At 42.4% G+C, this 14,632-nt stretch overlaps 1 protein-coding gene across 4 annotated transcripts; it reads left to right on the top strand.

Moving 5' to 3' along the window:
• The first annotated feature begins 262 nt into the window (after window positions 1-262).
• Window positions 263-13,069, top strand: ENTPD5 (ectonucleoside triphosphate diphosphohydrolase 5 (inactive)). 4 transcript variants are annotated; one of them, XM_076065056.1, is made up of 14 exons: window positions 263-509; window positions 3,014-3,287; window positions 3,913-3,992; window positions 4,927-5,070; window positions 6,003-6,078; window positions 6,183-6,218; window positions 6,587-6,675; window positions 7,331-7,398; window positions 7,504-7,568; window positions 8,196-8,288; window positions 9,868-10,002; window positions 10,223-10,276; window positions 10,825-10,940; window positions 11,267-13,069. In XM_076065056.1, exons 1-14 carry the CDS (start codon window positions 489-491, stop codon window positions 11,342-11,344), a joined length of 1,329 nt encoding a protein of 442 aa, XP_075921171.1. In that variant the 5' UTR covers window positions 263-488; the 3' UTR covers window positions 11,345-13,069. The 4 variants fall into 4 exon arrangements, with proteins under 4 accessions (XP_075921171.1, XP_075921170.1, XP_032803838.1 ...); XM_076065055.1 differs by having other exon boundaries at window positions 264-509; window positions 8,196-8,291; XM_032947947.2 differs by having other exon boundaries at window positions 264-509; window positions 3,017-3,287; window positions 8,196-8,291.
• The last annotated feature ends 1,563 nt before the right edge of the window (window positions 13,070-14,632 follow it).

The raw sequence follows: 14,632 nt of genomic DNA on the forward strand, positions 1-14,632 counted from the left end.
GTTACAAGACACTTTGACCACCACGTACATTGCATATATATACAGTACGGCATATGTATGCAGTTCATAATTTGCGGACGTCACGAGGATGCAGAATGACGTCATGTCGGGCAAACTCCCACTGCGCTCGAACGTCACGACGCACGGACGGCGGTGACGCAAGGAACGTCAATCCCTCCCCACCCCACCCCACCGCCACACACACAAGGGGGCGTGGCTCCCCCACAGGCAATGTCTCCACGTCCTACACGCACGTCATGCCGTTGCAAATGTTGACGTCATCACGCAAGCACCGAGACACCGACCAAGACCCCCGGCGTGCGTCGTCGTCGTCACACCGGCGGCGGCGACGGCGACGAGGACGTCGTCGTTAAACCCGGCGCGCTCCTGGGTCGCCGCCTCCTCCTCCTCCTCGTCGTCGTCGTCCTCCTCCGCTGGAGCTGAAGCCGCGGACCCCGCGACCCGTGGAGCTCGGGGAGGCCCCGCTCATGTTCCCGCCCTACGTCAAGGTCCGTCCGAGCGCTCTCGCCGCGGGAACCGTGAGGGGGTGAGGGGGTGAGCGACATTGGGTGATGTCTCTCGAGGGTTCCCCGCGGCGTCCATGAGGTTGGGGGGTGTAGCGGGGAGACGATGCTCGGGCTCGCTGCGTGTGGCCCGGGTCTTGCGTGTGGCCCGGGTCCTGCGTGTGGCCCGGGTCCTGCGTGTGGCGGCGTTGGACTTTGGGCGCTGCGGGGGTTTGAGCCGAGAGAGATTTTACGCAGCGCGTCTCTGTGTCTCCCTGTGTGTCTCCCCCTGTGTGTGTCTCCCTGTGTGTGTGTCTCTCCCTGTGTGTGTGTCTCTCCCTGTGTGTGTGTCTCTCCCTGTGTGTGTGTCTCCCTGTGTGTGTGTCTCCCTGTGTGTGTGTGTCTCCCTGTGTGTGTGTCTCCCTGTGTGTCTCCCTGTGTGTGTCTCCCTGTGTGTGTCTCTCCCTGTGTGTGTGTCTCCCTGTGTGTGTGTCTCCCCCTGTGTGTGTCTCCCCCTGTGTGTGTCTCCCCCTGTGTGTCTCCCCCTGTGTGTGTGTCCCCCTGTGTGTGTCTCTCCCTGTGTGTGTGTCTCCCTGTGTGTGTGTCTCCCTGTGTGTGTGTCTCCCTGTGTGTGTGTCTCCCTGTGTGTGTCTCTCCCTGTGTGTGTGTCTCCCTGTGTGTGTGTCTCCCTGTGTGTGTGTCTCCCTGTGTGTGTGTCTCCCTGTGTGTGTGTCTCCCTGTGTGTGTGTCTCCCTGTGTGTGTGTCTCCCTGTGTGTGTGTCTCCCTGTGTGTGCCTCAAATGAGTACCCGGTGGCGATGTGAAAACACTGTGGAGACAAAGGCGGCCGGGCGTGGTGTTGGCCACCCACCCTCTTGCCCCTACAGTATGTTGAGGCTATACGGGGGGTCTTTGTGTGTATAATACCCTCTTGCTGCCAACAGCGTAGCACGCGGTAGCCTGTGGCAGAGCTGATGAATGCAAGCACTATCCAGGCTCAAAACGTGCTTGACAAATTCTCGCAATTTAGTCATAGGTTTGAGATATGGGGGTGAGACTATGCTGTAGTCTATGCCCCCCCCCCCGACCCTCAATCAAAATCGCTGTTTGTGATGAAGGGTTAGTAATCGTCAAAGTAGGTGGGACACCAGTGCGGCTGAGATACGTGCGTGGAAGGATACTGTTCGACCAGGGTTCGATTAGCGGCCACGGCTAACGTCAGTGGCAGGTCATTTCTGAACTCGTCCTGCCCCCCACACACCCTTCGCCAACCCGCACTGATCAAAGTGCGGTGACTAAGCGACCTCCATGCCCTACACGGTGTGGGGGCGTCCTCCTTGCGGCAGCAGATTGATCAAATACATACCGTGGTCCCTCGGTGAACGATATTAGTTAATCGTGAATCGAGTATAGGAAATACACGTTCAAGGCCTCATTTGTAACTTGACCTCTTTCACCCTAAAAACATAGTTTGTAATATTTAAACACGCAGTTTTAATAAATAAACGTGATACGAACATATTAAATCATCAATTAATAAATAGAGCATAAATGGGTGCATAAATAGAAGATAAAATATAAAACATTATCTTAGGCTAATAAGATGTTTTCCTCACTCTCGTCTTCACATTCATTTTAGGGGTCATTGTTATTGATCTAATTCAACTTTGAAGTAAAAAACCCCACTAAGTATTCAAGGGAGCTGTTTCCATAAGCAACGCACCATCAAACATTGAAAAGCTGGCTGCCAGTTGCTCTCAAAAAGCTGATAAAAGGGCGTCGCTGGTTGGTTGAGGTCTGCAGAGTTCACTTCGGAGCGGTCCGATTGGCCGAAATTAGCGGCCCCGCGGTATTGTAAACATGTCGTTAATCGAAAATGTCTCGTTAAAAGAAACAATGGGATCCAGGCGGATCGTTAATCGATAGATATATCGTTCATCATGACATCGTAAATCGAGGAGCCACTGGTTAGCGTATCAAATCAAGGTGGGGGTCTATATTTATAAAGTAAAGACATGGGTTTCTTGCTATAACTGCAAATTAAAGAGAATACATAGTTAATGGTTTTAACGAATTAAAAACAAAATAGAATTGTCATCTGAGCCAGGGAATTAGACCTGGGCTGCGTGTCAAGGTCGCTGGCATTCTCTCCCCTCAGCTACAGCGTCACGCCTTACTGAGATATGGTGGGGGAATTTGTAACATTGAGTCTAAATCTGCAATTTCTTCGAGCTACGTCACGCCGGTAAGTTGGCAGGCAACATACCACACTTGTGAAATGGTGGGAGACGCCCAGAATAAAGCAGTGGGAAGGCATGGGCTGTTGGAGGTTGTGCTACTGATGCCACGTGGAGTGGGCACTCCCACTGGCATCTTAAACAGTAGGGGCAAGTGGGCAACGAGGTGTTGGCCTTAACCGCGACTGCTTGGCTGATATCCTTGCATGCACTGCAATATCAGGGCTGGCCGTACGTAGCCTTAGGGCAGTGCTGCACACGGGTGTTCGCTTAGCAGGTGGTGCGGACGTTGCAGATGGAGATGAAGCGGTGGCGGCTTCGCCCGAGCGCCTGCGCGCTGTTGCTCGGCTCAGCGCTGCTCGTGCTGCTCTTCTACGTGGGGCTGTGGTGCAGCGCCAGCATGGGCCTCCCCGATGCCGAGCTGCGCCTCGACCCCAGCGAAGACGGTGCCGCGGCCGCCCCGGGGAGGATGTTCTACGGCATCATGTTCGACGCCGGGAGCACAGGCACCAGGATCCATGTGTTCATTTTCAAGCAGCTCAACAAAGGTGAAAGGAATCGTAAAATATTGCATTTCGTTGGTGTTGATTGATGAGTGGAATTTATGTTTCAGTTAGTTATCATTATGAACGAAGGTGCAGCTTGTGTATTTTCTATTTAAACCGTTCCAAGCAAAGGCGCAAAATGTCAAGTATCCAGCAATAAACGTAAAAATTGTTGCTTGGAATGGGCAGCGTTATAACAGCTTGTGAAAAGAGACGAATGGGAGAGGACTTTCCAAAGTCAAGTCGTGCTGTGTTGTGTCCTGCAATGTGGTGGTTGAACACAATATGGATGAGACGAAACAGTCTGGTAGACTGTCCCCAACATTGGTGGAAGAGTCAATGAGTGAAGTTCATGGGAACAATAACCATGATACTAACTGTATGCAGATAATATTAAAACATAATTTTATAAATTGTATAACTTTGGATTGTTACATCCAATTAGTTTGACTAAACTTTACTTTTATTTTTAAAGAAAACTTTTCACCAATTGCTAAAATACTCAAATATAACTATTGGGGAAATAAAAATGTCACTTTGTGATAAAAAATATATATTTGGTGTTCTGCCTTAACAGTGATTTAAATGAGGTATTTTTTTTGTTATTGTATGGTGTTCATTCATGTAGCCAACCTGCCGGAGCTGACAAGTGAAGTGTTCCTTTCCGTGAAACCTGGCCTCTCAGCATATGCTGACCACCCAGAACAGGTGATCCGGTGCACAAACTCCACACAAAACATTCAAATTATGCATAAAAGAACAACTAATGTGGCATAGCACAGGTCGCATGGGCCCTGTTGCAAAGAATCAAATGTGGCTCCTTTTAAAAGTTCTCCCCTCTTTGAAGCATGGCGCCTGGGCCCATCCAGCCCGTCAGCCCCGGTGCAGCTACCAAGGATTGCAGATACATGATGGCTTACCAAGGAAAACTATCCAAGATAATCATACACACATAGCAATTGTTTTAGATGAAAGCAAACTCTACAAAACATCTGTACCACCCACCAGGAATGTCAGTCGCACAGCAAGTGATGTGACTGGCATGCTTCAGGCACTTGTAGCTGATGCTTAAAGAGCCTGAAGAGAAAGTAGGACTGGTGTGCAAACAATTCTGTAGTTTCAGCTTTTCAGAGATGGGATCACCAGGATGTTGTCCCTTGAATATAAATACTTAATTTAGAACAAACTACATAAATTATGAAACTAAACTTTATGTGCTTTTGCCCTCTGAAGGACACTGTATTTCTTCATATTTCAGATACAGGGGTTGGAAAATAATCTTGATATTTACTAATATTTGTAAGATTTAATATAGCTTAAAACTGTTTCTTACAGACTGGCTGGCGTTTTTGTACGTTAGAGAACATTAGTTACGTGAAATACTCATGCTTAACATTTACCGTTGAGTCTGCCTTTAAGGCAAGTAACTAAACATTTTAACTGTTTACAAGGAAGTGTACGTCACGGTGTTTTAGTTTGCAGCCACCCCATTCATGTCGCTTTAGCCTCACTTAACAATTTATATATTTTTTTTATGTATTTTCGGGTTGTACCATGTGTTGTTTTTGTGAACACACTTTCGTACAGTACATCTGGAAACGTAACTACTCCCATCCACCTCCCATCCCTCAATGTGATCCAGAGTGTGCAGTCCATAGAGGAGCTGCTGGCCAAAGCAAAGAAGGCCATCCCTGAGACACAGTGGCAAGAAACTCCTGTGGTGCTGAGGGCCACGGCAGGCCTGCGCCTTCTACCTGGCCGGAAAGCCGATGTTTTGCTAGAGCAGGTGAGCGTGTGCTTTGTGCAGGGCCTTGTTAATTTTTAAACATTAAGACAGATGACCTCATCGTTTGTGTGAACGTGCCTGTGGAAATGGCCGTGATCATCATCAGTTGTGAAAATCTGAACTGGTAATGGGCCTCACCTAGGTCGATCCAGCCTTAACTTAGTTCCCGGTGCAATGTGTAATCATCGACACTGAGGCGCAAAAGGCTGTGTCATAGCACTCTGTAATGCGCCATGCGGGCCTTGATAGGTGCCCAAAAAATAACAGTACTTGCCCAACAGTCTATATAGGGTATATTAAATGTTTTTGTCTTTGTGCAAGGATGTAATTATAAATGGACCACAAACAGTTTTAAGAATAATTTACTTTGGAAAATGTTCCAATGTAATCCTTATTTTTAAATTTGATGTTTTTTCACCAATTAAATATACATTTTGATTTAAAGCTTTCGTGACTGCAGTAATTCATATTCTTAGTTCTTTCGGTAAAGTCACGTTGAAGGGAAACAATAAAATAATAAAATATATATAAAACAATAAAAAATCTCACGACGTTTCGACCATAACACAAACGGTCGTCATCATGTGTGTGCAAACCGACACACCTGATGACGACCGTTTGTTTTATGCAAACCGACACACCTGATGACGACCGTTTGTGTTATGGTCGAAACGTCGTGAGCATTTTTATTGTTTTAGATATATTTTATTGTTTCCCTTCAACGTGACTTTACCGAAAGAACTAAGAATATCAATTAAATATAATTTGTGATTATGGAATTGACACGATATTAATAAATGTAAACTTTTCAAATCCTGTTCTCATACGTTTTTCACTCTTAATTTCTAAGGTGTTTATTTCAAATTATTAGGTCTTCAAATATATCTAATAATGTATTCCACATTTTAAATATTGCTCGCATCTTTTCACAGGTGCGAAATGTGTTTGACAGGTCCCCATTCAAAGTGCCAAAGAACAGTGTAGAGATAATGGATGGTGCAAATGAAGGTGTGAGTTTTAACTAATTTCATTGTCTTTTGCAAAATTCATCTTATGCATAAAACCGAGAGGACTGTTTTCTTGACATGGCCCCGTTTGGCTTTTATTTCAAGGTATTTCTTCATGGATCACGATTAACTTTCTTCTCGGTAAGTGTTTTTTTACATTAAGTACAGTCTAGTCTTAACATGAGCTATTGCTTAGACTGCCCCTGGTACACACATCTTAAATCAGTTGCAGTCAATATATTGACTGCCTTTTAAAATATTTATTTTTTATAAACAACTTAAGGCAGTCTCTGAAATGTGTCTAAAATATAATACGTTATAAAAAATAGTGTCCCACTTGAAGGATGGCACAGGTGGAGCGCACAGTGCCTCTTTTTCCCATGGGAACCATTATAGTTAGCAGTAGTCTCTCCATGTTCTTAATTTGAACATCTTATATTCTGTTGTGAGGTGCAGTACGTGGTCTCCTTGGTCTCGAGAGATGTATCCACCCCTGTACTATTTTGCAGGATTTCTACGAGGGCCAGAAGACAAGTTGTTTGGAATACTTGACCTCGGAGGCGGCTCCACGCAGGTTACATTTTTGCCCCAGAAGCAGGTAAGAAGCATGCATGTATCACAGTATACACTAAGCTCAAAACATGTAGTATGTATAGTTACATCTGGAAATGGCAGTAATCCAAATTGCTGCTGTCATACTTCTTACCTGCACCCTTAAATAAGAATACATCAACCCAATACTAAAATCATTCCACTCTCTTGAGTCCAATCTTGGATCAATTACACTCGCCATCGTCAAGTTCCTCCATAGACTCGCCCATATCTTAATCTAACTACTGTCCTCTATGCACTCTCTGCTCCAGCAAGCAAGGCTTCCTCTCGAAGCTGCCAGTCATCATTCACTAAGTGCCACGTGACTCAATCGCTTCTGCTGAACTTATTGTGTGGAATTCTCTTTCCCCAGCAACCAGTGCTGCCAATTAATTGTCCCTGTTCAAGTCCAGGCTTAAGGCCTTTTTTCCCTCTGCCTATGACTGACTGCATTGAGTTGTAGTCATATGAATCCAATTTTTAAGTCTGATATTTCCACATTTATTATTTTCATATAAATTGTTATATTTGAGCTGCTAATTTATAAGGAAATAATTTGTAATTGAATAGCTTTTTTAGAAAATATTTTAACAATGCAGTCCATGCTCACTCTAATAATGCAGCCCATGTTTACTCTAATACAATATGTTTAACTTTTGCAGTCGGCTTCAGATGCAGATGTAACATCCTTCAAAATGTTTAACAAAACGTTCAAGATTTATTCCCACAGGTGAGTTATACACAATAAATGATAATGACATTGGTATATGATTATAATGTATTGAACGTATTACGGTATTTCAACCGAGTTGCTTTGTTATTTTTTTATTTTCAGTTACCTGGGTCTGGGTTTAATGTCAGCAAGACTGGCCATTCTGGGAGGAGATACAGGGGAACCAGGTGGGATAAACTTTTTTCCTTAATACTGTAATACTTAACAAATGTATTCCTGTCATTAGAGGGCAACCACTTTTGCTTGTTTATAGCTTTACACAACAGTTCACAAATATATACAATGCTATTTGCAGTTCTAAAGAGTGGAGTGGGAATGATTATAAATTATGAATAACAACATGTGTTTTGCATTAACATGGCATGTTTCCTAATTATTTATGTTAAATTAACAAGTTGTCTGATGCAGTATCACATGTATGTAATCCAGCATTTTTGGCTTACGAGTTGGTCAATAATTCAGGTTTATGAATCTTCCAAATCTCCTGGACTGCGGGTTGGCCAAGAGATAATACTGCAAATTGATTATTTAAACCATCTGTGCAGAGCCTTTAGTGTATTTTCCTGATGTGCGCGGTTTAACCGGGTATTCCGATTTCCTCCCACATACACAATACTCCTTAATTGAAGTGGCAAAATATGCAGAACCCTCATGAAAGGGTGTTGACTCGGTAGGCTTTTCTGGCATTAAGAGGATTATCAAATAGTATTTTAAATATTTCAGACTTCATACCTTCTTTATATTCAGAGTAGATATTTCGATTTAAAAACAAATGTACATATATACTTGTGTAGGCGGAAGGCGGTTGCTGAGTCCTTGCCTTCCCTCTGACTACAAGGGCGAGTGGAAACAGTCAAGCGTCACCTACTTGATCGGGGGACAGAAAGGTGGTGGGTATCTGGCTGTTGGGTCATTAAGTGCTACAGATTAGGACGCGTTTAATACTGCTGTCATATACAAACTCCTAAGAGTGCTACGGTTAATAGGGAAGTGTGCCATGCACATAAAATGGAAAGAGTTGTTCAGCACCATTTCTATAAATTATTTGGTGTGCAGTATCCATTTCTCTTTTTTTCTTTTGGAATAAGTGGAACTTTAATTAGGACTCCATAAAATATATAATTTGTATTACTTTATTATTAAGGGTGGGAGAAGATAGCCTTCACGCGGCCCACCAGTTAAGTGTCTCATCGCATGACTATTACCATCACTTTTAACTTTTTATAAATTGGTTATATATTATATATCTCAGATATTCGATTTCGAGTATATGTAAATCCCGTCCAATATCGGTCATTTTTAGGGGCCAAAATACCAGCCAAAGAAAAGTGGGACGTGCATTGAGTCTTATCAACTATACCTGGAAGACCTCTCTCGTACAAAGTGTGATGTGCTCGCCAAATGTTTACATCAAGAAAACATTAACATTGTGTTTCGATTTAAAGCTTTCGTGACTGCAAGAATTCATCTTCTTTGGTTCTTTCAGTAAAGTCACGTAGAATGAGAATAAAATAAAAAATTAATACAATAAAATAACACAATAAAATGTTAACCAAGGAAGATTAACATTGTGCTCAAGACAACTGACTCTCGACCTATAAAATCAACAGATACGACATAATTTCCATCATCAATCTGAAATATGGCCTCGCCACTTACATCAAGGCCTTAAAGATTGTGAGGTGATAGAATAAATCATTGCCAACAAAAAATCGGTCATCAGAATAGGCCAGGTGTCCGTGATCAATGTGTACAAACCGCCGAAGAGTCCTTGGCCAACTCCAATGATCCCTATTGCAGCCTATATATTGCTATATGTGGGCGTCTTTAACAGCCACTACGCATAATGGGGCCACTCCACAAACAACGGACTGGTTATCCATAAACGATCCGTATCTGCTTTTCAATCGTAATCACAGAAGCAGTTTCCACACCGATGGAAACAGGAGTACAAACCAGACCACTGCTTCGTGTCCAAAAATCACCACGGCGTCCCGCTTTCCACAATGAGGCAAATCCTAGGACTGTTTCCCAGAGGAGGTTATTAATAAAAACCTCATCGAGGACCCTACCACTGCTCCACATGGCTTTCATCTGAAAGCTGTGGTGCTTCATCAAACATCTCAAAACAACAACTGGTTGCTTCGTTAGTGCGACTGCCGCCACCCGAACAAAACAATGGACCATATGAACAAGTGCATTCTATGCCCGTTCTCCAGCGGACTGGGCAGTGTTAGTCGCTTTGGTCCCGAAGCTACCACGTGGCTAAAAAACTTAAATGTGGACTTATAAATTACACATACTTGCCATGTTCTAGAAGGACAATATTATAAAGTATATATTTCACATATTGCTCAATAATGAAGACAATTGTGTGACATAAAACTGAACGCATAAATGTTACCATACACACATTGAAAAATTACACCTTGGTATGTGTGTCGGTGTGAACTCTGTGGCATGCAGCCAGCTTTAGCCTGTGTGCGATGAAAGTAGAGAAGATGCTGTCAGGGAAAGTGGAGCAGCCTGGAGGCATTCACCAGCAACACTTCTACGCCTTCTCCTACTACTTTGACAGAGCTGTCGAGTCTGGCCTCATTGGTGCGTCCTAAACTATAGTAACTGACAGAAATGTCTTAGAATTCTGAAGTATAAAAGATTGTTTGATTTATAGATTTTCAATAAAACACTGCAATATAGTCAAATGTGTGTTTATCACTTGAGCCCTTGTGCTGTATAATGTGCTCTTAAAATACGATTTTAATCTGTGGATAGTCTAACCCACTAAGAAATAACAGCAAGTTCTCCTCTTTGTTTACAGCGCCAGAAGGCGGCACTTTGAAAGTTGGTGACTATGAAGACAAAGCCAAAAGCGGTAACTAACCTTTTATCCCAATAATGTACTTTACACGAGATTTGAACAAATTTATAGCAGCTCAACTTTCATTGCGATTTGATATAAAACAAAAGTATTGTGCATTGGAGGTAGATGCTTGGTCACGGATATGTTTCATCATAGTTGTATATGGCCTTGTAGTCGCACGCTAGTGCATCCGCTGCTTGTTGCAGAGGTTCACATTTTAAATCCAGCGGCCGCATTGATCATTGAAGTGGGTGTCATAACCATAATATTACTATGCACTGTCTGTTTCACAGTGGAAATAGAAGATCCCCTGATATAATTCGCAAGAGTAGACCATTGTGCGCTAGCATCGGGAACCAAAATTTGTCAAAATTGAAAATTACTCAGTTGGACTTCACAGCAAACATTGCACCAAACTGGTAGTTTAAGGCCCTAGTCTCTCATGAATATTAGATTATCCTGGCTTCTTGGGTTCTCACCTGGTTCAACAAATTTGACCCGAACTGCTATATGGGGACTGTTTAATAATTAGCCCTCGTGGCTGTGCTGATCTTGTGCAGTTTGTGATGGCAAGCAGGCCATCAAGGGTGCCGACCCCTTTCTCTGCATGGACCTAGCATATATTGCAGGTTTCTTGCAGAAGGGCCTGGGCTTCAGCAGAGACACTCCTCTGCAGGTGAGTTTACAATGTGTTGATATTGTCAATTGGTAATATGTGCTGAAGGAGTAATAATTTAGACTCGTTTACATTATATTAGTAATCATTGACACTGCAACATAAGCACATGTCCATGTTGCTTTGCTGTATTTGTCCAATACAGCTAACCTAACAGTATCATAAATAAAAATAAAATACTTCCATTTCATACTCAACTTTTATAAAGAGTTCACGATACATTTAATGGCCTATTTGCCTTGCATTATATTAACGTGCATGCTGTATGTGTCCACATATTAAATGTGTGTATTATTAACCTTGCATTTCATTTTGTGGTTTCACAGTTGGCCAAAAAGATAAACAACGTTGAGACTGCCTGGGCTCTGGGAGAGACGTTTCATTTCATCGATTTTATGCGCTAAAGACTCATGACGCAATCAATTCTGCTAAGCCAATGTGGCGTTTTGTTAAACTACATGTAATGTAAAAATTCCAAACACCATCACTCCATTTACACAGTTTCTTTTTTTAATAAAACCACGCAAGATATCAGACGAACCTACAATTATCAAGCTTGTAAATGTTTCAAAGTGCAATTTTACCCATTGTGGTAAATGGTTAAATCAATCAAAATTACTCGAATATTTCTTCATAATCTGAACTTTAAAAGAACAGATATTTCCAAGATTCTGTATTAAAGATCGAACAGTTTCAACTTCAGTGTATACCTTGAAGAAATGTAGCGCTGGGTGCACTTTTGGGGAAAAAAATGTGAAACGGTTGTTTTGCTCATGTTTAATTTCTTATTTGTGTAAATCTTTAAATTGACACGTGGCAAACAGCTGCTGTAAAATATATAAAGTAATGCATGTTGTAAGCCACAGTCAGAGGGTAAAAATGCAATGTTCATTGTACAAAGCACAAAAACAAATTGTACATTTCTTCGGTTTGTTTATGGCCTAAAGAATGTGAATTAAAATGTACTGTTCACTGTTATTGTATGAAAGTTTTACAATCATGTTAATTACTAGAATCTCATTGTGGTATGCAGTAAGGTGTAGAATTAACAGCAAAGAACTTTACACTGCCATACTAATGTCAATACACTGAAACCCATTTCTATACAAAAGATCTACATATTTTATCTTTTCACATTGCAGTAAGATTTGCAATTCACTATAAATAACACCGCTTTTTGATCTTACAAATACGATGCACATGGAAAAGTGAAAAAGAATGGACAAATATTTGGCTGCAAGGCAGCTTTCTACCCTCTGTTTCCATGACGGTAACACAAATAATAATACTAAATAATTGCCGTACTTTGCTTCAGCAGCGGTGATAAGCACTCCGAGCCATGCATAACTTTTTTTATTATATTTGGTTTGTCGAAACAATACATTGCTTAAAATCACAAACACTTGTGAAATGATTGTCACTGATTGCACAGCCAGTATTCATCTGGCACGCTTAATCATGTCAAGGAACCATGTTGATTGTCACGTTCAATTAATCTACAGTATCTTTTTCATAATCCAAATGATAATTGCTAATGCATGTCTACAATCTTTGGCCTGGCTTAGATTATGAAAATCTATTCACTTGCGATACTATGGATGACATCGCTTGCAGGAAATATTACTTTTTTATTTTAATCAGAGGACAGTACTTTGTACGTTTGCCATCAATTGTAGCTGTTTTTATGTAGCTCGTATTGTTAAAGCTATATTTTAGCAGTTGTAAATAACATGTGTTATTGAATCTAAGACATGCCCATGTGGATCTCGTCTGACAAATGATCTTGATTTGTCCTGTACTTTCCATTGTTTTGCTACTTCCAAGAGGCTTGCATTTTGCAGTCGATGTACAGCATTCGTACTTTAAAGGGTCATTATTTTGGTCATGATTTGTTTTTGTTATTCAATGCCAGTACTTGCAGGTTCTTAAAATGTGTTGAAAGTGCAATGCTTTTTTCATGCTATTTCAGCAAGTGTAATTTGTTATAAAGATGCAAGAATAATCCAGTAACTATGAGGTTGAAAATTATGAACATGAGGTATAGCTAATTTGTGGTTAATGAGTTGATCATAAGCGTGCATGTTTTCTGGGTGTTCCGCATCTCCAAATAAATGGCAGGTTTGTTTTGATTATCAGTTATTGCAGGTTATTTTTAACATGTCATTTGGTGTTTAATACATTTATATTTTTACTTGGGAAAAAATAAATTACCAAAAAAATCCTGGTTGTAAGTCTGATCATATTCATTTACGAAACATTTTGCTTTATTTTCGTTTTTATAGTTACATATGATTTGTATGTACTGCACAGTGTTGTATATATGTTACCAGACCCCATGGTAAAAAGAAAGGGCAGTCTTAAACTTGTTTCCACTTTCTGGCCTTTGTGCTATGAAGAACCATTTCCCGAACTGTCACCTATTGAATGTTTCCCCTTTTTAAGCAGCGTTATTGGCGAATGCTTTTGAACCACTGCCAACTCAGCGTCACCAATAATTTGTATATAAGTTGGTATTACGAACAGAAACTGGTTACGATTAGTTCGTGTGCTTGATGATAGTGGTTTATTGACAAGATAAGTATTAATGTTTCTAAAGAAAGATTTCAAACAGCGCATATCTGCTATAAAACGAAGCTCAGAAACATGGACATATACAATATGTATAACAGAACAAAACCTGAAATGTATGCAGAGATTGATCGAGAGGTGTATTCATTCTCGCGAGTAACTTTCGTGGTGTAGGAAGTAACTCGTGAATCAAGGCAACGTACGCAAGTTAGAGACTTTGACGGTAAAGTGGGGAGGCTCGGACAAGACGCGCGGTGAGAGGGGATCATAGCCGATGGAGGGAATTGGGAAATGCGCCCGAAGAGATGGAACGATGGGGTGCAGGAATAAGATTCGTCGTGGCATCACGGAATCGTGAGCGAGGGCAACGCCGTGGGATGGAGCCATTCGCTCAACAGTGAACAGAATATGGCTGATGAGGTATGCGCCGATACATCCAAGTGCGTTTTGTGCATAATATACACACATCTGGAGTATCTGGAAGCGGAGCATGCATATCGGTGTGTATTGTGACGTATTTTTAGCTCAATGGGCTTTACTCGGGAAATTTTCTTCTGATTCTGAACTTATTGTATGTATATGCATGCGTACAGGTGTGTGTTGTGCAATACACATCTTTGTATTTACACAGGTAGGCTCGTCATACAGGTGTACGTGGGGGGGGGGGGGGGGGCGGAACTGTGACCCCGTATTTACACATCTACGATAACTCACACAAAAACCCTGGTGGGATCGCTCAAAACACGGGTGGCGCCTTTTTATCGCACGGCGCGGGGAGCCGGCTGTATTGGAGCACTGACGATACGGTTCGACTCCAGGTCGCGGTGAAGGTTTCCCTTGGCTTTGGGGAGCTCCCCAAATGCACGGGTATCCACACTCACCTGGTCGAACTCCGGATTGCGGCGTCGTCGTAGCAGCGCGTGCAGGTGAAGGCGACTCGGGCAGGTTGCTGAGAGTGAGGTCATCCGCTCGGGCAGAGCCGAGAGGAGAGTGACTCGGGGCGAGCTTGGGAGTTGCGGGCAACAATTTTTCACAGCGGTTCAGCTGGGTTTCTCGGGGTCTCCACACCTACATCTAGATATTCTACACCAGGAGCCGGGCTCTCTTACACCACTTGCCTGGAG

The sequence above is a fragment of the Petromyzon marinus genome, chromosome 6 (assembly GCF_048934315.1).
Source record: "Petromyzon marinus isolate PM22_M1 ecotype Great Lakes invasive population chromosome 6, UKy_Petmar_22M1.pri1.0, whole genome shotgun sequence".
In the NCBI taxonomy this organism is placed as follows: domain Eukaryota; kingdom Metazoa; phylum Chordata; class Hyperoartia; order Petromyzontiformes; family Petromyzontidae; genus Petromyzon; species Petromyzon marinus.